General features: G+C 44.7%; 1 protein-coding gene across 7 annotated transcripts in view; it reads right to left on the reverse strand.

The window, feature by feature from the left end:
* Positions 1 to 25,424, reverse strand: part of WDR59 (WD repeat domain 59) — an 86,544-nt gene that overhangs the window by 57,139 nt on the left and 3,981 nt on the right. For 2 of the 7 annotated variants that reach the window (XM_089903304.1, XM_089903309.1), the window contains exons 2-8: positions 24,661 to 24,813; positions 16,377 to 16,426; positions 11,889 to 12,024; positions 7,739 to 7,824; positions 6,557 to 6,637; positions 4,332 to 4,369; positions 474 to 562 (exon numbers count right to left, since the gene is read on the reverse strand). In XM_089903304.1, coding sequence (XP_089759430.1) covers positions 474 to 562; positions 4,332 to 4,369; positions 6,557 to 6,637; positions 7,739 to 7,824; positions 11,889 to 12,024; positions 16,377 to 16,426; positions 24,661 to 24,813 — 633 coding nt within the window. Of the gene's footprint in view, positions 1 to 473; positions 563 to 4,331; positions 4,370 to 4,995; positions 5,057 to 6,556; positions 6,638 to 7,738; positions 7,825 to 11,888; positions 12,025 to 16,376; positions 16,427 to 24,553; positions 24,814 to 25,424 lie in introns of those variants that run through there. The other 5 variants (XM_089903308.1, XM_089903307.1, XM_089903306.1 and 2 more) reach the window with 5 other exon arrangements.

Below are 25,424 nucleotides of genomic sequence, written 5' to 3' on the forward strand. Positions count from 1 at the left end.
CCCTCAGGGACACACACACTATTATCATCTTTATTCTGAAGAAAAGGAAACTGAGGCTTGGAAAAGTTTGTGGCTGACCTGATATCATAATCAGGAGGCAGCAAAACGGGACGCTAGCTTAGGTCAGGCCAAGTTCATTTTTTCTTTTTTTTGGGGGCCGCAGCACGCAGCTTGCGGGATCTTAGTTCCCTGACCGGGGATTGAACCTGTGTCCCCTGCAGTGCAAGCTCAGAGTCCTAACTGCTGGACCGCCAGGGAATTCCCCAAGCTCATTTTCTTAACCACTGATCATAATGTCTCACTCCCTTATCTTCCATCAACACCAGTTTGATCGGGAAGCAAATGTCATCTGGTACTAGGATCTTAACGTGGCAATTAACCAGGCTGCACAAGGTACCCTGGTCTCTCAAAACAAGTCCTGCTATTCACAGCATCCTCTTCAGATCCTCTCAGAGGGGAAAAAGATTACTCACCCGCTTGTCCCATATCCGTACATCCCCGTCATGACTGGTGGCAAGGCAATTAGCGTTTTTTTTATTCCATTTGACCTGTGAGGCACCCGCTGCAAAGAAAAATCAGGGGAGGAAAGCTGTTGCCCTCAACGCCTTCAGTACCAGAGTGGAGCTTATCCAGGGGAGCTGGATAATGAGCTCCGGAGGAGTAAGAACAGAACTCTTCAGGCTTCTATGACTGCATCAGCTCCATTATTAAGGAGAAAATGAAGCCAAAGAATAAATGAATTAACACATGGGAACAGGATCAGAGTCACCTAATTGAGGAAATAATCTCACTAAGGAGAAAAAAAAAAAACTTCAGGTTACCTCCGAGCAGAATCAGCAGGGAAACACAGTTTCTTACAGAGCGGCAGTTCAGCCCAGCTCTGCTGGCTGGTAACTGACACATCACACAACCTGGCCCTTCATCCTCTCGGACACCAAGCTTGCACTCCCAATCAGAAGAGCCTCAGCTCAAAGCCTGCTCCTTCCCACACTGGTTTTTTTGGTTTCGTTTCTTGGGGAGGGAGTGTCTTGGAAAAACACAGCCTCCAGATGAGGCTCAGCTGAAGAATAAGCCCCAGTGTGGCCCAATTCTGCCCTCAGAAAATTATGTGCACCCCACCCCCACTCTCATCTCCCCATCAGCGAGCGGTTACACGTGGCCCTGCGTGGAGACAGGGAAAGGGAACACTCCTGGCACCATGTGAACTCAGTCCTCTGCCAGAACACAGAGGTAACAACAATGGGGACAAAAGAGCTACATGAGAGAGGAGGCATACTGGAAGATGCCAGAAGGGGCTGAGATGGGTGGAAAATTGGGACATAGCAGCACTCCCAGCTGACTCAAAATAATCACGATGATTATGTTAAACCAGAGCCACATGATGACTCTCCTTCCACCTCTTCTTGTTCTTTGCTCAGACAACACATGACATTTCTGCTTTGACACCCTCTCCCTTTGGGTGGGTGTTTATTACTTGGGGACACCGCAGTGGATCCAGGACTTTGGAGAGCAACCTGACGCAAGAATCCGCAGAGTATGAGACAGAAAGCAAGGACTTAGAACCTAACAGGAAATAGAGTAAGGCCCAGACTTTATCCTTGCTTGGTTTTGGTGAGGGTATTTGTTTGCTTATTTGTTTTTTCGTTGTGTTTTTTTTCCCTTGAGACACAGGGCACCTTGAGTCACCTAAGAACGAATGATGGAGACCCTGAAGTTGGAGGATGGTCTCCTATTACTTAGGAGACCCAGTTTCTTTGCAAGAAATGATATCAGCTAGAGGAGAAAGTGTGTAAAAAAAGACTGCTCCAGGGTCCCTGGTGGCGCAATGGTTAAGAATCCGCCTGCCAATGCAGGGGACACAGGTTCAAGGCCCAGTCTGGGAAGATCCCACGTGCCATGGAGCACCTGGGCCCGTGTGCCACAACTACTGAGCCTGCACTCTAGGGCTCGCGAGCCACAACTACTGAAGCCCGCACGCCTGGAGCCCGTGCTCTGCAACAAAGAAAAGCCACCGCAATGAGAAGCCTGCACACAGCAACGAAGAGTAGCCCCCGCTCACTACAACTAGAGAAAGCCTGCGCACAGCAACAAAGACCCAACGCAGCCAAAAATAAATAAATAAATTTATTAAAAAAAAAAAAAGACTGCTCCATCTCCACGTGACAGAGTTACCAAAGAATTCAACACCACAGGAAAAAAAATTTTCTCTATGTCTTTAATGTTGTGTCTAAACGAGATGATGGATGTTCACTCAATTTACTGTGGTCATCATGCACGTAAGTCAAATCATTATGCTGTACACAAACTTATACAGTGCTGTGTGTCAATTATATCTCAATAAAACCAGAAGAAAAGGAAAAAGAAAAGAAAAACAAGTTCCAAGAAAATATGCCTTTCCCAGTAGGTGGTCCATCAGAACATGAAGCCTCCCAGAGGATTCTGGGAACCCCCTAATTCAATGTGTTTTACTAGGATTGTGACACCAGGGTCAAACGGAGACCTCCCAGACCATAAGAGCTCTCAGAAATAGAACGCTCTGGAGCACACACGGACATGCTCTTACTGACCCCCTACCCCAAGGTATAAACAATGTGCTCACAGAGAGATGAGGACCACAGGCTCTGGGGAGCCGCAGCACCCGGGCTGCACCTCTCAGGGAATGAGAGCTCTGCCACCACTGAGACCTCACTGAGGTGCAAAAAAGAAAGAAGTCTCCTACCTCTGTTTTTTCAGAAAGACTCCCAAAAGAAAGCAATTAGAATAATCTTTCTTTTTAGAGGTCCTCCATAAGCCATCTAACTTAGAAGCCTGCAAGTAGAAACAACAAAGTCAGGGATGGATGACTGCGGCATTCACAGACCATTAGTAGTTTCTTTCAGCTCAGTGTCCTCTGCAACCACATCTGTGGGCCATTCTATGCCTCAGGTCATAAGTGCCTACAAGTGTGTGTGCACAGGTTGTGAGGGAGGCACCAGCACAACTGTTAAGCACTCAGCACAAGTGACACAGGTGCCTGAATTCCACATCCATAGAACAAACACTCCCAGAGCATCTCCACAGGACAGGCGCTTAGGCTGACCCTGGTCTGCAGCCCTGAACAAGGCAGATGAGGTCCCTAAGCTCACAGGACAAACTAACCAACTGCTTAATACAGTCACGACGTTTAATGTCTTCAAGTGATGAGGTGTTGGGGTGCAGGGGCTAAAAAGAAGAATCATGTGATCATTTTGGAGCAAACCACAAATGTGAATTCAAAGGACGCAAGAAGATACAAAAAAGCAGGATTTAAGAGACAGATAATATGATCTGTTTTGACCAAGGATGCCAAAATAGAATACTGACGGTTGGGCTTCATCATGGCGGGCAAGGTACACCGGTTCTATGCCCAAGTTCAACTCTCAGGAAGTGGTGAGAATACTCTGTAACAGGCCCGATGCAGAATTGCAAAAATAGTCAAATTCCAACAGAGTGATGAAAACAGGTAGCTCAGAAAGTGATTTCAAAGTTTCAGTATGCCCAGTATGCCCATAAATGATACTACGGGGACACAATCAGTATAATCTAGACTGTGCGGAAACCGCAGTTTCTTCAGTAAAGAAACTGCAGGGAAGGAAAAACAAACAAACCAAAAAAGGGAAGGGAGGAGAAACCTACCAACTGAAAGAGATGAGAAATATATCAACCACTTATAAATACGGACTTTATTTGGACTGATTCAAATAATTTGTAAAAAGAGAACAAAAAACAAAACTACTGAGACTACTGGGGAAATCTGAATACTGCTTAAATATCTGATGACATTAAAGAGCTACTGTTAATATTTTTAGGTATGCTAATGGTATTGTGGTTATGTTTTTTTTTAAAGGATTCTTCTCTTATTAAAAATACTTACTGAAATATTTGTTGATGAAATGATATGACACCTGGGATTTGCTTCAAAATAATCCCAAAGGGGATAGGGGTAGGGGTGGGTGGGCTAGCGGGTGAAAGAGGAAATAAGATTGTCTGTTTGTCGACAACGTTCAAGCTGGATGACGAACACAAGGCAATTCATCCTCTTCTAGTTTTATACACTTTTGAAAGTTTCCACAAGAAAAAGTTTAAAAACAAACCAATGTGGCTCCTGCCCTTGAATTTTGAAATAAGTTCCTGACCACATTCTACAGTCCTGACTCTAACTTCTGAGAGGAGCGGGAGAAGGGCCCTGTGATGTGGACCTTATAGGTCCACGCGACCGTGGACAGAGCCCGGGTCGTGGGGGACGGGGGGTCAGTGGGAGCGAAGCAGTGGAAGGAAGGGAATGCAGGCCGCCGGGGGGGGTGTCCACTCACCTACAGCAGACAGCGCAACGGTCGGCTTCCGTGTATCTCTGAAACATAAGAGTCAGAAGTCAAAAGCCCGTTCACCTGCCCCCATCCACCTGGTGCCTTTCTCCCGCTGCTCGCATTTCTTCACTTGCCTTTCAGTGGGTTCTTAGACTTCAGTGGGAATGTGAGGACCTTAAAAAGTAGTGTAAAGAGAAGCCTGTCTCCCTCCAGGGAGATGAACTTTCTCAGCCTCTTCAGCTGAGGCTAAGTCTGAATTTCCAATTATACAGTTGTATCCACAGAGAACAAATTACACGACCTGGCGTGGCCTGGGTGACTCTGATGCGGGGGTGGAGGGAGCCAAGGGAACCCCTTCCTGGTGTCATTTCTCCTGTGGAACAACGGGACAGTCGTGGAGGTGTAATTCTGCAAGAACCAACAGCACTGCCAAGGTGGACTGGAAAACTACTCTGGGTGTTCCCAACAGCCAAGAGGTAGAAGCAACCTAAGTGTCCACGACTGATGAACGGATAAATACACTACTGTCTCTACATACAATGGATTGTTATTAGACCTTAAAAAGGAAAGCAATACTGCCACGAGCTACAACATGGATGCACCCTGAGGATATTATACTAAGTGACTTAAGTCAGTCACAAAAGGACAAACACTGTATGATTCCACTTACATGTGGTACCTAGAGTCGTCAAATTCATAGAGACAGAAAGTAGAGTGGTGGCTGCCAGGGACTGAAAGGAGGGGGAAACGGGGAGTTGGTTAATGGGTACAGATTTTCAGTTCTGCACGATGAAAACGTTCTGGAGCTTTGTTGCACAACGATGTGAATATACTTAACACTACTGAACCGCACTCTTAAAAATGATTAAGATGGTAAATTTTGCTTTGTGGCTTTTACCACGATTTTATTTTTTTTTAAAACTACTCCTGGATACAATGGGAGACTCAACCGTTCACCACGAATGGTCAAAATGACAGAACTGGGCAGCCCCCTAGGGCTAGGAGGGCCAGACAAGGCAAATCTGCAGCCCTGGCTTACTGTTCAGAAGACCTGAGAAGGTAAGTCAGTTCAAGTGTCTTTCAGTCTTTAAATTATGAAAACAACTGTTTCATGTAAATGAGGGACGCTTGCCCCAGAGCTCCCAGGGGGCGGTTTGCTCGTTAAGAGCCCCTCTCTTCCACTTCCCCTGGATTTTCTGCTCCTTCTCCCTCCTCTGGCGCTGCCCTTAGACCTGTCACCTTGGAAGCGCTAATCTGCATGGGATGCAGGTGAAGTCAGCTGTGAGCATCCTTACTCCCTGAGGATCCCTTTCCCTGGTCTGTCTGGTCAGTCAAACCTCAATATCTGGCTTGTCCTCTGCCTACAGTTTACCTTTCAGTGTAAAGCATCACAAAGTCACCGCCATTTGGGAGCACAGTGGCCTGGCTGGGGAGAGGGTGTCCTTTCTGGGGACTCCACAGGCCACAGGCCCTCTAGTTAACGGTTACGGGGAAAGGAATCTGCTTTACAAAGAGAAACGGGAAAGGATGTTTATTAAGAACTTAGGACGCGCCAGGCCCTGGGCTGGGCGCTCCTCCACTCTTTGCTCCATGGAGAGTTGCTCTACGAGGTGGCTCTCAGCCCCCTTTCCAGAGGGGAAGTGACGCGTCACCAAGAGCAAAGCAGCTGTCCTGGAGCACTGCTCACCGCAGCACGTGTGTGTCTGTACCCATCAGAACGCCCCCACCGTCACCTGCCACTTCAGGAAACTCCAGCCTGACTTCCAAATGCCAGAACCTGTGGTTCTCTGACAACGGGATTTCCCTGGCTGCTGAAGCCCGTTTTGCAAACCTCTGTGATGGGCCTGAAGTGCCAGGGAGCTGAGGCCCCCAGGGACAGCCTTCAACCAATGACTGACAGTGGATGGCGCCCCCGCTTCCTCAGCCCTCGGAGGGGAACACCTCTGTGGAGGGAGTGGTACACCAGCCCCTAGTGTTCCCAGTAAGACCAAGCTCCACCTGTTCACGGTGGTACCCAAGCAGATGATGTGCCCTCTCTGTGTGGCCTTCCCGATCCTGTCTCTCTTCCCACCCCTAATAGCAGTTCTGTCCCCTCCTAAACAATGTATCTGCAATGTCTCCTCGTCTCAGGGTCTGCATCTAGGGAAAACCAAATTAAGATACCCGATCTCTAAAACAAAGGTCCCAGATCATCCCACAGCCAAGTGGTTATGCCTCTTAACGGTTCTTACTTGATATCCCAAATGTAGATGTAGGTGTCCACAGAGCTGGTGACCAGGAGATCTGGCTCAAACACTGCCCAGTCCAAGTCACTGGAAACACAAGGAATAAACAGGACAACAACGAAGAGAAAAAATTCAGAGTCCATTTCCAAAGCATTCGCAGATTTCATTTCTAGTGGCTTCAGAAAGTCACTGTTAATGGGCCCCTGAACATGGTTTAGGCTGGGAATCTCCAAAGTTCTTTGGGAAAGAAGACTTAACCAAGCTCTGAAGGAAACTTTCAGGTCCTTCCCTGGTTACCACCTGCTCCCCCAAACCAAAAGAAACGGAGCATTTCAACTTAAAACACATACACACACAAAAGCGCACATACGTGCATGTGCGCAAACTAAGACAAAACAAAGAAAAAAACCCCACGTAATTGTTGACATCGTTTTTTAAATCAGACTCAACCACAGGTAACTTGAGTAAACCCAACATCTTTAAAGCACTGGCAAACTGCCGTGTTGCCTCACAGCTTTCAAGGAGGGCAAGCAGGGCTCTGGTCCTCCCCACCCACGTCCTCACTCCTTGAAAGGCACTTGCTACACAAACAGTTAACACAGGCCGGGGGTTCTGGCCTTTCCCATCACCTCCCACGTCAGCTTCACCACTCCCACACTTCCTGCTGCTACTTCTCACAAGAAGTTTTCCCCACCCACAAAAGGATGGATCCAGGAACATTCCAGAAGCCAGCTGGAAGGCCACGAGTGGGAAGCAACTGGGCATCTGGGTAACGGACTATGATGCAGGAGCTCCACGTGGTGCCCCACTGTGGCTGGACAGAGAGCAAAGGGCTGGCCCCCAAGGTCTCTGTGCTCCGGGGCACCGCCGACCATGAGCTGGGGGATTCTGTGGGCGTAAGTTCATCTCCCTCCTACAGCAAACAGCTCTAACCCTTTATTCTGGACCAGGCTGTACCTAAGTATCTCCTGGGATCGGGGTTAACAGCTACAGGGATGCTGGCTCCTAAACACTGGCTGTTCCTCACTGCAAAGACCATCACTTCAGGACTGCTTAGGACGCAGCAGCCACCTGGGGCCAATGCAACACAGAGGGTCAAGCCTGGAGGGGGACGGTGTCTTTGTTCCACTTCCCAAGGGACTGTGACAAAGTGAGACAGGCCAGGGAGCAATGGAGGGCTGTGCCTACCTGATGACACGAGTGTGGCCTTGTAAGGTCGTGCTGACTTCCCCACTGCCGTCTTTCCACTTATAAAGGTCGACACGTTGGTTGCTCTGAAAAGAGACAAGGGGAAACCCATCTTGAACAGTTATGGCTGAACTAAGGCTACAGACACACTCGTGAGCACGTGAGCTATGGGTTATGGAGCCGCCCCCAACCATCAGAGGAATATCCTCCCTGCCCTAACGGTCACACACCCATCTCCCCAGCTGCTGTCACACTCCATGTTCTCAGCTCACCCTTCCCACCATCAAATGCCTGGAGTCCACCTACCACACTTTGAAAAAACACATGCATGAGAAAGAAAACAGAATCACCACTAAAAGGGTGTCCTAGAAGGCAAAATTATAGAAGACTCCTTGAAATATGAACTTCTTTAAGGGTTAAGCAGAAAGACACAAGGAAAATGGGCCAGAAGAAACCACAATTACAATAAGGAAAAGGAAGAAAAACAAAGCTTCAATCAAACTACATTTCTCTTAAAGAAACAAGCCAGCAAATGCTCCCTAAATATCATGAGTTCATGAAACACTGAAAATGGATAAAGATTACTAATAGACTAAATACTATTAGTAGGCTATTTGATAAGTTCTGAACTGATATATATATATATATATATATGTGTATATGATGGATTTTCATTTTAGCTCAGAGACAGATAGTTGTATACAGCTCTGAGATTTTTATGCAGAAATGCCAGTTTCCAATTCTAAATAGGTAAGGTTCCTGTCAAAAGGTAAGGATTCAAAATAGCTTCCAATGGGAATAGGAGTGTAAAGAAAAGCACCCCCTCATCCTTTTTTTTTGCGGTACACGGGTCTCTCACCGCTGTGGCCTCTCCCGTTGCGGAGCACAGGCTCTGGACGCGCAGGCTCAGCGGCCATGGCTCACGGGCCCAGCCGCTCCGTGGCATGTGGGATCTTCCCGGCAGGGCACGAACCCGTGTCCCCTGCATCGGCAGGCGGACTCTCAACCACTGTGCCACCAGGGAAGCCCCCCCCATCTTATAATAACATTCCTAGCCATCTCCAGGGTCTGCTAGTGCCAGTTTATGCACTAGGAACCTTAAGAAACCTGCCCTCTGCTCTTTCCCATCACACTGCACACTGGGTGGCATCACCCACATCACAGGTGAGGCAACTGAGGCTCCAAAAGTTGGATGGGCACTCAAGATAAAACAGTGAGTGTTGAAACTGGGACTTGACCTCAGATTTGCCTAACTCCAAAGCTCTTTCTCCTGAAAATGCTTGCCTTCCAACCAAGAGCAATGAAGGGAAAAAAAAAATCAGTAAATTGAACTTCATCAAAATTAAAACTTTCATGTATCAAAAGACATTATCAAGAAAGTAAAAAGACAATCTACAGAATTGGAGAAAATATTTGCAAATCATGTCCCTGATAAGAGTCTAGTATCAGGAATACATAAAGAACTCTTATAACTCAACAGCAAAAAGACAAACAACCCAATTCAAAAATCGGCAAAGGACTTGAATAAACATATCTCCAAAAAATGATATACAAATGGCCAGCCAGCACGTGAAGGGATGTTCAACATCATTAGTCACTAGGGAAATGCAAATCAAAACCACAGTGAGATACCACTTTATACCCACTAAGATGGCTAGAATTTTTAAATTACAAAAACAAAAACAGGAAATAAATTTTGGTGAGGCTGGATTGTGCATTGCTATGCAATGCTGATGCATTGCTGATGGGACTGCAAAACGGTCTTGTGCATTGTAGAAAACAGTTTGATGGTTCCTCAAAAAGTAAAACACAGACTTCACATAGCCTTTCAATCACTCCTAGGAATATACCCAAAAGAAGTGAAAATGAGTACCCAAAAAAGTACATATACAGGGCTTCCCTGGTGGCGCAGTGGTTAAGAATCCGCCTGCCAATTCAGGCGACACAGGTGCGAGCCCTGGCCCAGGAAGATCCCACATGCCGTGGAGCAACTAAACCCGTGCGCCACAACTCCTGAGCCTGTGCTCTAGAGCTCGCGAGCCACAACTACTGAAGCCTGCGCACCTAGAGCCGGTGCTCCGCAACGAGAGAAGCCACTGCAATGAGAAGCCCGCACACTGCAACAAAGAGTAGCCCCCGCTCGCTGCAACTGGAGAAAGCCCACGCGCAGCAACGAAGACCCAACAGCCAAAATAAATTAAATAAATAAATTTATTTAAAAAAAAAAAAAGTACATGCACGTACATGTTCTTCTCGGCACTATTTATAACAGCCAGCCCAAATGTCCATCAGTGGATGAACAGACAAAATGTGGTGTATCCCTATGATGGAATATTATTCAGCCATAAAAAGGAGTAAAGTACTGATACATGCTCTGACGTGGATAAAGATGCCAGACACAAAAGGTCATGTATAGTTTGACCGCATTTATATGAAATATCCAGAATGGCTAAATCCAGAGATGGAACACAGACTGCAGGTGGCCAGGGGCTGGGGGTGGGGGAATTACTGCTTAATGGTAAGGGGGATTCCTTTGGAGTGATGGAAATGTTTGGCAACTAGATAAAGGTGGCAGTTACATAACACTGTGAATGTAGTAAATGATACTGAATTGTTCACTTTAAATGATTGTCTGAAAAAAATAAATAAATAAGGCTCTTTCTTGCCACTCCCAAACACATGCAGTATTAATCCACTTGGGCCTAGTACTGAAGGGTCAGCCTAAATCTGTGCTTCCCAATCAGGGGAGATTTTGCTTCCCAGGGGACACCTGACAATGCCTAGAGACATTTTTGGCTGTCACGATGGGGGTGGGGGAGGATGCTACTGGCATCTAGTGGGCGAGGGGCCAGGGATGCTGCCAATTTCCTACAAAGCACAGGACAGCGCCCACCACGAAGAATGATCTGGCCTGACCTGTCAACAGTCCCAGGGATCAGGTCCACTTTAGTCATTGTCCCTGGTTCAAGGCAGACAGTCAGATTCTATTTTGGAAATGACGGGGAACAGCAGCTTTTTGTTCCTTCTAAAGCTGACAGCATTGCTCTTCTTTCTTTTGTGAGATGCTTTCCTCTCACAGACTGTCATTCCCGACAAGAACAGACCCAGACAGCACTGCGAATGGTCATATTCCCTGGAGGATGAGAAGGGCTCCTTCAAATACTGCCCTCCTGGCCCAGTGCAAAAGGAGCCAGAGGGTTAGGTCTCTAATTGTCCTAGGAGAACAGAACACTGATAAAGAATCAGGCAAGGGATACCAGAGATGATCTAAGCCCAGATATTTTTTCAGTTGTGAACCCCTTGGAAAACCTAGTGAAACATATGCATCTTTTCCCTGGAAGAATTCACATATAAACAGGATTCAATCAAAAAAGAATCCCTTCCTTTGAGTGGAAGGGTGTATGGAATCTTCTGATCCCTCTGAAAGCGATGACAGTCGCCCCCAGACCAGCTCACCAGGTCCTTCCTTAGAACCTCTTTCAGTCACTGGCTAGTTACATTCATGCAGAAAACGGGTTCTTATCACACACAGACATAGAGGTATCTACCTGTTTCCCTTTCCAAATCTGGATTCAATTCTTAGAATTACCAATGGTACCCCCAATTCTTTTCATATACATTTAAATCTGTAATTGCCTCCATCTTCCTTTTAGAACCACGCAACCCCTCTTTGCCGCCTGAGAAATGACGATTATGTCCTCTTCTCTACATATAACACAGACCTACCAGCCTAGATCTCACATTTAAAAGACTTTTCCGGGCTTCCCTGGTGGCGCAGTGGTTAAGAATCTGCCTGCCAATGCAGGGGACATGGGTTCGAGCCCTGGTCCAGCAAGATCCCATATGCCGCGGAGCAACTAAGCCCGTGCACCACAACTACTGAGCCTGTGCTCTAGAGCTTGTAAGCCACAACTGCTGAGCCCATGCGCCACAACTACGGAAGCCCATGCAGCTAAAGCCCATGCTCCACAACAAGAGAAGTTACCACAATGAGAAGCCCGCGCACTGCAACAAAGAGTGGCTCCCACTCGCCACAACTAGAGAAAGCCCGCGTGCAGCAATGAAGACCCAACACAGCCATAAATAAATAAATAAATTTATAAAAATAAAAAAATAAAAGCCTTTTCCTGTATTCCTTGAATGAGCTCACCGAGGCTGCAAAATAGTGCGCGAAGCTGTCATGAGGATTCCACTGCACGGCTCCAATGTCCCACTTGCTCTGGCGTGAGATCTTTCGGTGACCTTCGAAGGGGGCATCTAGACTGACGATGTATAGGAATCGGCGGCTAGGAAAACAACATCAACATTATGAAAACAGAACAGCATTAGCACTAAGATAGAAAAGCACATTTGGAATGACATACGGTTCGCAAGCAGTGCTCAAAAAATCCCCAGATGTACATGACGTTTATCGACTCCGAAAGGCATACAAGTGACAAGAGTAACTCGTGGCTGCTGGGCAAGCGGGAGCCATACTCCCTGTGAGATCTGTCTCTAGAGATGGTCCTCCCTCCCATATCCATGGAAGTCTGACCTCCTCCACCAGATTCAGCTCCAGCCCAGCCCTCTCCCAGGCTTTTCCAATCCCCCAGTTAGGATCATAGCTGCTTCCACACGACTCCCGTGACACACTCTGCATTTGGACTACAGCACAGCACTTATCTCTGTAGCAGAACTGCTAACGTAAAGGTTCCTGTCCCAAACCAACTGAGTGTTTGGGGTATGGAGCATGTCTTGAATATCTTTGTATGTCCCTCATTACTAGGCACAGTGCTTTGCGTGCAATAAACGTGTGTAAAATTAAACACTTCGCTTATCACTTAGCTAAATAATTTGAGAAGATCTCAAATTCCCGTGCAAGTTGACTACTTGGTGATGGGAACTAAATTAACACTATCAGAAGGGGAAACAATAACCAAAAAATAATAATAATGAAAATAATAATAAGTGCCAATAATGTTCAAGATGCCAGTCAATATAAAGGATCTAAAAACGGTGATGTCCTTTGTTCACCTATTTTCCTCTGTTTTAAGAAAAAAATCCTTGGTATGTGTATTAACCTCTTCAGCAGCCATCAGCGGTTCCTTGTTGGGGAGCACTCCAAGCCCCCGGGAGTCGGCAAGGACAGGTGGGCTCGATAATGAAGAAAAAGATAAATTGTCCCCGCTCAGAACAGACAGGAAGTAGAAAGTTAAAATGGCATGTAGAACTCTAGCAGAAACCCTAGGAGGGATGGATTAAGAGAGAAAGGAAGCACAGGTAAGACACAAATTAAGAGAATTTCTGGGGCTTCTGAGAAAGTTGGTATAGTACAAAGACCTAGAAACTCTGACCTCTTCCTAAGGAATCATCTGATCCTATGGCAGGCAGGCCGGCATTTCCCATTAGAATGAAAACAGGGCAAAGGCCAAGCACTATATATATGGCGTGTTTTTCAGCAGGGGAAATCAGAGACAGTACAGGGCAAATGCAGAACAGCAGAAGGTGGGCACTTCAGGATAAACATGCCTGATTGGACATGTTTGTCTTCATCCCCCACTGAAGACCCACTAGAATAAGAGTGAAAACATAAAAGACGGAAACCCACAAAGAAAATGAGGGAGGAAACGGAAAGCCGACAGAAAAATGGTAACTGATCTAGAGGAAAAACAACCAGCACCCAAGTGCCTGCAGAGCGAGCTGGTTCACACTGTGGAATCCAGGCCCGCAGGAGCTGGAGAGGAAGAGAAACTACCTCAGAGGAGCCCTGGGCCTGGGACAAGAGGCACAGCAGGGGGTGAGCAAGAGTTGCTGTGCTCAAAACAGGGCAGGAAGTGGAGGGTGAGATGCTCAGGCCTCTTCCCCTGCTCAGAACTCACAACACATGGTTTTTAGTCTTCAGATGGTGACTAATGACAAGCGGATTCTTCTCAGGAGGAAGTGTGCAGCCCAAGAAAGAACGAAAGTGAACAAAACAAAAACAACAATAAAGCCCTGGAGATGATGACATCTGGGCACCCTCCAACAAAAGGGCCTAGTTCCCACCTGATCTCCCTACAGTGGATCCCACCATTGCACACGTAAACAGAGATTCCACTCACTCTTTAATATTAACAGAGAGTCCATGAGCATCAGTCACAGCAGGAAACTTGAAAGACAGAGACCAACACAGCCAAAAGGAAAAAAAGGAAATGGGCGGCACAGAGGAAAGAAGAAAACCTAGAATTAATATTCTCAGAGACATGAAAGAAGACAATTTAAAGAACAGAGAACAAGAGCTCTTGGAAACTAAAGTTATAGTTGAAATTTAAAAACCTGACAGAAGGGTTGGAAGTTAAAGTTGAAGAAAACTCCCGGAATGCAAAACAGAAAGACAAAAAGACCAAAAGTTCAGAAGAGAATCCATACAGGATATCCAACATGCACTAAGAGAAGCTCCACAAAGAATGCGGAAAATTATCAAAGACATAATGCAGGAAAAATTCTCCAAACTAAAAGCCACAGATTTCCAGACTGAAAGGGCCGTCCCAGGTGCTAAAAATTATTTGTTATTTTAATCTGAATGGTGACCATATGGGTGTATATATTTGTAAATTTATTTGAGCTGTTCACTTAAGCATACACCTTACTACACATATTTTAAAGTTCAATATAAGAAAATGAAATGGTGAACTTCAAGATCGTGTTGAAAAATAACATGGACGTATGCATGTCTAAGAACACATCAGAACAAGAACACGTGCATGATTTCCAGTTATATAATCCCGTTCTCTCCTAGAATGCTACAAATGACAATATCCACATCAGTCAATACTGAGAAATCTAACGTTTGAGATAGTTATTCCAGGGCACCTGAAAGTATTTTATGGGTCGTTAATATGGCTACATAATGCCAAGTATATGTTATTTTTCTATTTGTTTAGATAAAACAGGTAATAATGTCAAAAACGGGAGGAGGGTCCCTCTAAGTGCCCAGCACAATGAATGAAAAAAGACACATACCAAAGCGGTCACAGTGAAAATTTCACACACACAAGAGGTAAAGATAACACTAGGGATAAAGATAGGATTTCTCCAAAGAGAAAAAATAGGTCACATACAGAGTCCAGAATCAGAATGGCATAGGACCTCTTGACAATAACTCTGAGAAAAAGAACCCCAAATACTGATTTAACGCAACAATTGTTACATGACTACATTGGAAGGAGGGGGAAGGCCAGGTATATATATATAAGGGACTCACAACCGAAGTAAAAGTGCTAAATATTCATCATCTACTGTAAGAAGTCAATTTGACTGTGATGGATAAATCAAGATACAGCAGTGTATGTAGTATACCACTTGGAAAAATAGAAGCAATCCAAAATAAATAGCTAAAGAGTCTTAACTGGTTGCCTCTGGTGAGTGAGATCAGGGTGGGGAAAAAGGTGAGGTGGGGGGCTTCCCTGGTGGTGCAGTGGTTAAGAATCCACCTGCCAACGCAGGGGACACGGGTTCGATCGCTGGCCCGTTAAGACCCATATGCTGTGAAGCAACTAAGCCCGTGTGCCACAACTACTGAGCCTGCGCTCTAGAACCCATGCTGTGCAACAAGTGAAGCCATGACAATGAGAAGCCTGCGCACCCCAAGGAAGAGTAGCCCCTGCTTGCCTCAACTAGGGAAAGCCCACGCACAGCAATGAAGACCCAATGCAGCCAAAAATAAATAAAATAAATAATTTTTTTTAAAAGGGTGAATTGCATGGTATGTGAATTATATCTCGATAAAGCTATTTTTTAAAAAAGTGAGTTTGGCTGGGGCAGAAAAGAGACATACCAATTTTTCCTATCTATGCATTCAGGGTGACACAAGAAAATAGTATCAATAACTGTCTCTGGGGAGTGGAGTCAGAGGTAGGAGGGAAACTTATTTTCCATGGTATATCCTTCTGAATTAATGTGTGCTATGGTTTTATTTAAAAGTAATTTAAAACATGATTTCAAAACAAAATAATGAATAGAAAACACTTCATTTTATAAATGGGTTCATAAACAACTAAGTTAATGAACATATAGCTAAATCTGAGAGGTAGTAATCTAGAGCAACATGAAAGGAAAGGGACTCTGACCATTAAATGTTATCATACTGGTACAATGTTAGGATGATTAGCAAACGCAGGGAACTTAATTGCCAGAATCTTAATTTTGAACCAGAAGACACTACAGAAATTATGTAGTTCAACTTCTTCATGATGAAGTCGAATTGCTTCATGAGAAAACCAAAGTCCAGGGAGGCCAAATGAATAAATGTCCAGGGGCTCATAATCAATGGCCAAACTGTAACCCAGATCCTCTCAATCCTAGGAACTAGCTACCTGTTAGACCGTACCAGACAGCATCCTTCTGAAGAGTCCATGCACTAAACAGAAAATGGCAATTTCAAGACCAAGCTACCAGTCACTAACATTTCAAAGGAATTTTATTGCTCACCTGTTAGGGCAGAGAAAAAAATAAACTGCAAATAATCCCCACAACTACCACTGAGGTCACTAGGACAGCAGAACTAAACCCTATGACTGTAATCCTTAAATAAGAAAGTATTCTCCAATTTCCCAGAAACCTCTTGATTTGCAATTTGTTCCCAGAAATAGTGGCAGACGAACGCTGTAAGCTCACTTACCCGGAAAGCACTGCATGCTGCCCCAGACAGTCCACAGACATTGCAGTTGCCTGTGAGAGAGAACACAGATTCAGTTTTGCCAGCAAAGCCAGCTCAGGTTAGAGAAGACAGGCAGGTAGACACCTGTGGGTCTTCCTCTTCCCATGGCCCAGGCAGTCCCCGGCTGGCAGTTCTCTACAGTGGATACCTTAACCTCCTTCTAATTCTCATTCAAATCTCACATTCACCTTCCACAATAGGGCGGCAGTTGTCTGTTCCCCCTGAGACCAGGGCTACACACAATCTAACCTGGGACATCTTTTTCTCTCCCTCCCTCTCTCTCTCTCCCTCTCTCTCTCTCTGTCTGTCTCTCTCTCTCTCTCTCTCTCTCACACACACACACACACACACATACACACATACACACACTATCCATGCCTTCCCAAAGGGCATGGACTCCTCCTCCAAGCCAAATGGCAATTGGTAATATTCAAACACCACCTCTGCTGAATCCGCGGTCACATTCTTGTCATTGAGATGCCCAGTTCCCATTTAATCTGAGATTTCCAGCACCTTTTACTGCCTTCCATTTCCCAGGTCTCCCAGTTCCTAGGGATCACCATCTTTTCAGGATCTGATGTCCAATTTCCCAAAGACCACACCGAACCAAACAAATCTACATTCAGGCTGGAGCGTGAGGCTAATTTTAATCATGGGAGTTATAGCCCTAAATTCTCTTATTTGGACAAGTTCAAGTCCTGCTGTATTCTCAGGGCATTATCTGAAACAGTTTGTGCCGCTGTTCGGTTATTAAATGCTCTAAGTTCTTTCCAAGAGTCTATCAAGAGAGAATGCATTTTGTACATTCTGCTACACTCACACATCACAAATGGTAAACAGAAATTCTCTTCCTCACTCTCGCTGGTCTTATTAATGGGTTTCTCACTTGTACACCCTCAAGAAACATGTCACAGGTAACATTAGGGACAAGAAGCCAGAGTGCTTTCACTGGAGGCTGAAAAGGGATTATTATGCATCCTTCATTCCACTAGAGTCATGAGCAGAGAATAGCCCAGCTGGAAAAGCAGGCAGTGAAATGAGATGCCATTTCCAGAACTCTTCTGTGCAATGTATACATTAAGGGTATGAAAGAGGGCAAGATGGTACCTCCAACCAGGGACGGTACCATCTTTCTAGAGTGTGTGTGGTAGCAAGAATCCTAAGGTGGCCCCAAGATTCTGGCCCTTGGTGTACATACACATTCTCCCCATTATTCAAACACTAATCTAGGTACTGCTACAAACGGATTTTGAGATGTAATTAAAGTCCCAAATCAGTTAACCCCAAGAAAGAGAGACCCGAAACAACCCAAATGCCCATCAGCTGATGAATGAACACACAAAACGTGGCATATACACACAACAGCATACACGCTACAGCATGAATGAACCTTGAAAACATTATGCTAAGTGAAATGTCAGACAAAGAAGGATAAATACTGCATGATTCCACTTATATGAGGTGTCTAGACTAGGTAAATTCGTAGAAACAGCAAGTACGGTAGAGGTCGCCAGGGGCTGGGGGTGTGGGGTGTTATTGTTTAATGAGTACGGAGTTTCCGTTTGAGATGACGAAAAATTTCTTGGGGGAGGGAGGAGGGGGAGATAGAGAGACCTAATCACATCAACCCTTTAAAGCTAAGTCTAGAGGTCAGAGACAGAGGAAGTCAGAGATCTGAAGGGTGAGGGACTGATTTAACGTGGAGAAGACTCTTTGCTGCTGGCTGTGAAGGACAGACCACATGGCAGAAGCTGACAGTGACCTCTAAATAACAATCAGCAAAAAACCAGGGACCTCTGTCCTAGAACCCTCAGGAACCGAATTCTTCCAACAACCTGAATGAGTCTGTTAGCAGATTCTTCCCTAGTCAGCTGAGCCTCCTGACGAGAACACAGCCAACAGATGCCTGGGTTTCAGCCTATGAGACTGAAGAGAGACAGCAGCCAGGCAGAGCCTGGATCTCTGACCTACAGTACCGTGAGCTAATAAGTGGGTGGTGCTTCAAGCTGCTAAGTTTGTGGTACGGTGACAATAAAGGATGATCTGGTAATAATACCCCCCAAAAAAGTCACGTTGTCATTTTGTCTTTTTTTTTTTTTTTTTTTTTTTGGCCACGCTGCACGGCATGCAGGATCTTAGTTCCCTGACCAGGGATCAGACCCGTGTCCCCTGCAGTGGAAGCGTGGAGTTCCAACCACTGGACCACTAGGAACTCCCCTAAAGTCATGTCCTTTGACTCAGTAATTCCACCTCCAGAATCTATCCAAAATACAGCCAAAACTTTCATACACAGAGTTGTTGAATTCACGTTATCTATAAGTAAATTACAGATCTCTAGACAACGAAATGTTCTAGAAGCATTAAAGAATGACATAGAAAAATGCAGGAGCCTGCAATGAGAGTATCATAACTCACCATATCACCTTATCAGAGCAAGTTATTTTTTAAGAAGTAAAACAAAAAACCCCACACCTAACTGATATTTCCCTACTCCTATCCCAGAAAGAAAGAGGCCAACGTTATGCTTGCAGGAGCACATGAAGGAGGGTTTGCTAGGCTGTCCCAAAGGGGGAAATGGAGAGAGGGAAGTGCTTTAAGCAAAGGACCTAAAAATAAACTGACCAGAGTAAAAGGTGGTCTTTGTCAGGGACAAGAATCCCCCTGGAAAGGCCTCAGCACCCTCAGTGCACCCGATGGGGAATGGCTGAGAGATGCTAAGTCTGGGCATCAGGGGTGAAGAACCATAGGGTTCTTGTATGATCCCACTGCAAAGAGAGGAAGGGAGCCCCATAGTGACTGAGAGAGAACCTCCCACCAGCCTGCAGGCAGAGCCCTGCTGCAGATTAAAGACAACTTAGAGGAGTACAGGAAAGTGGTATTTCATTCCTTACTATGAACTAAAATTTAAATCAGCTACTTAGCCTGAAAAAAGTATCCCAAAATGTTTAGATGGTAGTTGTTCCTATGGGATTTTAATTTTATTCCTCTAAATGAGTCTACATTTTTGTATTATTTCTATATTTGCATTATTTTATAACAAAAAGCACTTTCTTTCCGAGGCTCCTTCCAACTCTCTTCTCTTTCCATTCCTCTCATCTAGGCCTGAGACTTGGTCTACAGCAACACCCTCCCAACAGTCTACCTTCCTCTCTCCCGTCTCCATTCAACCTAACACTGAACCTCTGAAGACAGAGTTCTAATTACATCAATCCACTGCTCTCAAACCTTTGTTGGTTTTTCTCACTCTGAATAAAATCAAGCATAGACTCCTCAGCCTTCAGGTCCTTCCAAATCAGACACTTACAGAATTTCTCAGGCCGACCCACTCTCTACCTGCTCAAGCCACACCCATTCACAGCACTCACCCGATTCTGCAACTCTCCCAATTCTGAAGAGATGCTTAAGCTCTTCCTTCCGCCTAGAAAGTCCTTCTCTCCTACTCTGCTGTTGAAACTCTACTCAACTTTTAAGGCTCAAGACATACCTCCTCTAAGAAACTCACCCAGCGTCCACCAAGGGGACTCCACCTTCTCCCAAAGTACCTTCCCTGCCCCTCCATCACAGGACTTGCCTTAACTTGCTTTGTGGTACAGCAAGTCCCCTACACATGAATGAGTTCCATTCTGAGAGCAAGTATGTAAGTCCAATCTGTTCATAAGTCCAACCAAGTTAGCCTAGGTACCCAACTAACACAATCGGCTATATAGTACTGTACTGTAAAAGGTTTATAATACTTTTCACACAAATAATACATAAAAAACAAACAAACAAAAAATAAAGACAACATTTTTAATCTTACAGTGCAGGACCTTGAAAAGTACAGTACTACAGTACAACAGCTGGCATCCAGGGGCTGGCATCGAGGGAACAGGCAAGAAGAGTTACTGACTGGAGGAGGGAGAGGAAGTGCGAGACGGTAGAGCTGAAGGATCGCCAACAATAGGAGACGGAGGGCAAGCTGCAGTTTCACTCACGCCTGATGTAGATGGAACGCACATTCACATCTTTGAAAGTTCGCAACTTGAAGGTTCGTTTGTAGGGGACTTACTGTAGTTACTGCTGTGCACCTTGATCCTCACCCTGCAGGTGAGGGTCTATTTCATTTCTCCCAGAGCTCCCAATGAGGTGCTTTGTGAATGCAGTCACTCTGCACACATCTGATAGTTTTGAAGATGGGTCAGAACCAGGTGAAAATCAGGGTCCTCCCAGCTCGGAATGTGCCGACATCTCAAAGAATTTTTTTCAGTAGTTTCCTTTGCTAATTTATCACCCATGAATTTATCTATACTTCTCCAGTTCCCTCACTTTTTTAATACCTCCTAGGATAATGAACTTTGATAGTTCATTGCCTGCTGTGGGAAACCTCCTATTGGAATAGAGAGAATTGACGAGCAAAGTTTGTGTACCTTATCCCCACATTTTATGATGTAAAATTCCAACCATACCTTTTCTGAACCTTTGTTTTTAGAAATTGAAAATTCCTCTCCCACCTGCAGGAAACAAACTTATGTTCAGAAATGCTCCTTGTCAAGGTGACATCTTTAGACAAAAGAGAATAAAGTTCTTTACAGCCCTGTCCTTTCTGCAGGATGGTGGCCTTTGAGGAAACTTTAGGAGTCATATGACCTCTACAAAATAAGACTGCCATAGCACTGACAGTGACGGTTGATTCTTACTGGCCTAGAGAAAATGTAATTCATAATGTGGAAAAGACAAGCTAACTGATGGCTGATAAAAGATACCATTTCATGAGACTCTGTGAGCCTCTGTACACAAATTGCTGCTGCCCTTGTTCAAAAAAATCATTTTTTCATGAAGGCTGCTGTGTTCTTAAGCATTTGGTTTCACCAATCCAAAGAAACTGACTGCGTTGCATCAAAAGGAAGAAAGTTTCTACATGGCATTTCTGCAGACATAAAACACAGTTCATCTGGTGCAGCAGAAAGGATGTGCATGGGCTTTATGTCAGACTGGATTCAGAACCCTCTTCTACCACCTCTCTGGTGGACAACAATAAAAAATGGTAGAGCACAGGTTGTCACTGGCCTCCTGCACTGTTGGCTGTTTACTGGCTGTTTTACTTGATCCTGTGGCAGCATCAGAACTCATGATCACTCCCTCCTTAAAACCACTGGCTTCGTGACATGACTGCCTCCTGGACTCTTCCTAGCTTTGGACACTTGAAGGAACAGCTAGGAAAGTCTGTTCCTAATCCATCCATCTCTTCCTGTCTCTGCCTCAGCTCAGGCCTTTGTCGGTCCTCCCCTGGACAGGGACACCCGCCTGTCACCAGCCTTGCTCCCTCCACCCTCAGGGCTGTTGCAGGACCTACTTCTGGCTATGCTGCTTGCTTGCTCACACTCCCTTAGTGGTTCCCCACAGCCTGAGCATGACATTAAAGATCACTTCAGACCTCTCTTCCTGGGCTTCCTTGGTGGCGCAGTGGTTAAGAATCTGCCTGCCAGTGTAGGGGACACGGGTTTGAGCCCTCGTCCAAGAAGATCCCACATGCCGTGGAGCAATTAAGCCCGTGCACCACAACTACTGAGCCTGAGCTCTAGAGCCCGCAAGCCACAACTACTAAGCCCACGTGCCACAACTACTGAAACCTGCACACCTAGAGCCCGTGCTCCGCAACGAGAAGCCACAGAAATGAGAAGCCCGCGCACTGCAATGAAGAGTAGCCCCCACTCGCCGCAACTAGAGAAAGCCTGTGCGTAGCAATGAAGACCCAACGCAGCCAAAAATAAATAAACAAATTTTTTTTTTAAAGAAGGAAAGTGTAGTGGTTTAAAAAAAAAAAAAAAAAGGGCTTCCCTGGTGGTGCAGTGGTTGAGAGTCCGCCTGCCGATGCAGGGGACATGGGTTCATGCCCCGGTCCGGGAGGATCCCACATGCCGCGGAGCGGCTAGGCCCGTGAGCCATGGCGGCTGAGCCTGCGCGTCCAGAGCCTGTGCTCCGCAACGGGAGAGGCCACAGCAGTGAGAGGCCCGCATACCGCAAAAAAAAAAAAAAAAAATCTGGGACTTCCCTGGTGGTCCAGTGGTTAGACTCCATGCTCTCAATGCAAGGGGCAGAGGAGACATCTGTCTGAGGAGACGTGACAACTAAATATAATATGGTATCCTGGATGGAATCCCAGAACAGAAAAAAGACATTAGGTGAAAAGTAAGGAAATCTGAGTTAAATATGCACTTTGGTTAATATATCAATATTGATTCATTAACTGTGGAAAATGTACCATACTAGTGTAAAATGTTATTAACAGGGGAAACCTATCAATAATTACTTCAAATGTAAAAGGACTAAATTCTCCAATCAAAAGACAAAGAGTGACTGAATGGATAAAAAAAGCAGGATCCATCTATATGCTGCCTACAGGATACTCGCTCTAGATGGAAGGACATACAGACTGAAAGTGAAGGAATGGAAAAAGATATTCTATGCAAATGGAAACCAGAAGAAAGCTGGAGTAGCTATACTTCTATCAGACAGAACAGACGTTAAAACAAAGACTGTTAGCAGAGACAAAGATAGGTGTTACACTACCAAATGTAAAATAGATGGCTAGTGGGAAGCAACTGCATGGCACAGGGAGATCAGCTTTGTGACCATCTAGTGGGGTGGGTTAGGGAGGGTGGGAGGAAGATGCAAGAGGGAGGGGATATGGGGATATATGTATACATATAGCTGATTCACTTGGTTATACAGCAGAAACTAACACAACACTGTAAAGCAATTATACTTCAATAAAGATGTTAAAATAAATAAACAAATAAATACAAAAAAAAGATAGGTGTTACATAATGATAAAGGGGTTAATCCAACAAGAGGATATAATGTTTATAAACATTTATGCACTAAATATAGGAGCCCCTAAATATATAAAGCACATATTAGCAGGCCTAAGGGAAGAAACAGACAACAATATAATAATATTAGAGAATTTTAATGCCCAACTTGCCTCAATGGATGGATCATCCAGATAGAAAGTCAATAAGGAAACATCAGCCTTAAACAACACACTTGGTCAGATAGACATAACAGTTATATCTAAAATATTCCATCCAAAAGCAACAGAACAGGGACTTCCCTGGTGGTCCAGTGGTTAAGAATCCGCCTTCCAATGCAGGGGACGCAGGTTTGATCCCTAGTCAGGGAACTAAGATCCCACAGGCCACAGGGCAACTAAGCCTGTGCACCACAACTAGAGAGATGCCCATGTGCTGCAATTAGAGAAGAAGACCGTGCACCACAACAAAAGGTCCTGCATGCCACACCTAAGACCAGACACAGCCAAACATAAAATTTAAAAAAAAAAAGCAACAGAATACACATTCTTCTGAAGTGTGCACGAAAAATTTTCCAGGATAGATCATATGTTAGGCCACAAAACAAGTCTTAATAAATTTAAGAGGACTGAAATCATATCAAGCGTCTTTTCTAACCACAATGGTATAAAATGAGAAATTAATTACTCAAACAAAACTGGCAGAAAATTCACAAATATGTAGAAATTAAACAACATGCTACTGAACAACAAATGGGTCAAAGAAGAAATAAAAAGAAATTTTAAAAATACCTTGAAACAAAGAAAAATGGAAATACAACATACAAAAAATTGTGGGATGCAGCAAAAGCAGTTCTAAGAGGGAAGTTCATAGCAATAAATGTCTCTCTCAAAAAACAAGAAAAGTCTCAAATAAACAATCTAACTTTACACCTCAAGGAACTAGAAAAAGAAGCCCAAAGTTAGTAGAATGAAAGAAAATAACAGGGACTTCCCTGGCGGTCCAGTGGTTAAGACTCCACGCTCTCAATGCAGGGAGCATGGGTTCGATCTCTGGTCGGGGAAGTTCCGCATACCACATGGAGCAGCCAAAAAAAAAAAAAAAGACAATAGAGAAGATCAATGAAACTAAGAGCTGGTTTCTTGAAAAGATAAACAAAATTGACAAGCTTATGGCTAGCCTCACCAAGAAAAATCGGGAGAGGGCTGAAATAAAATCAGCATTGAAAGAGGACATATTACAACTGATACCATAGAAATACAAAGCATCATAAGAGACTACTATGAACAATTATATACCAACAAACTGGACAACCTAAAAGCAATGGGTAAATTCCTAGAAACTTACAATCTACTAAGATTGAATCATGATGAAACAGAAAATCTGAACAGACTGATTACTATTAAAAAGACTGAATCAGGGCTTCCCTGGTGGCGCAGTGGCTGGGAGTCCACCTGCTGATGCAGGGGACACGAGTTTGTGCCCCGGTCCAGGAAGATCCCACATGCCGCGAAGTGGCTGGGCCTGTGAGCCATGGCCGCTGAGCCTGCGCGTCCGGAGCCTGTGCTCCGCAACGGGAGAGGCCACAGCAGTGAGAGGCCCACGTACTGCAAAAAAAAAAAAAAGACTGAATCAGTAATCAAAAACCTGTTAACAAACTAAAGTCCAGGACCAGAGAGCTTCACTGGTGAATTCTACAAAACATCCAAAGAAGATTTAATACCAAACCTTCTCAAACTTTTCCAAAAACCCTAAGAGCAAGGAACTCTTCCAAACTCATTTTATGAAGCCAGTATTACCCTGATACCAAAACCAGATAAGGACATCACAAGAAAAGAAAATTACAGGCCAATATCCCTGATGAACACAGATGCAAAAATCCTCAACAAAATATTAGCAAACTGAATTCAACAAGACATTAAAAGGATCATAGTGTGACTTATTCCTTGGATGCAAGGATGATTTAATAACCACAAATCAGTCAATGTGATACACCACATAACAAAATGAAGAATAAAAATCATGTGAACATCTCAATAGATGCAGAAAAAGCATTTGACAAAATTCAACGTCCATTTATGATAAACACTCTCAACAAAGTAAATATAGAGGGAACGTACCTCAACATAATAAAGTCCATATATGACAAGCCCACAGCTAACATCATACTCAACAGTGAAAAACTGAAAGCCTTTCTTCTAAGATCAGGAACAAGACA

Source organism: Delphinapterus leucas, chromosome 20 (genome assembly GCF_059928025.1).
Source record: "Delphinapterus leucas isolate spDelLeu-1000000601 "Yukka" chromosome 20, BTC_Dleu_Yukka2, whole genome shotgun sequence".
Classification (NCBI taxonomy): domain Eukaryota; kingdom Metazoa; phylum Chordata; class Mammalia; order Artiodactyla; family Monodontidae; genus Delphinapterus; species Delphinapterus leucas.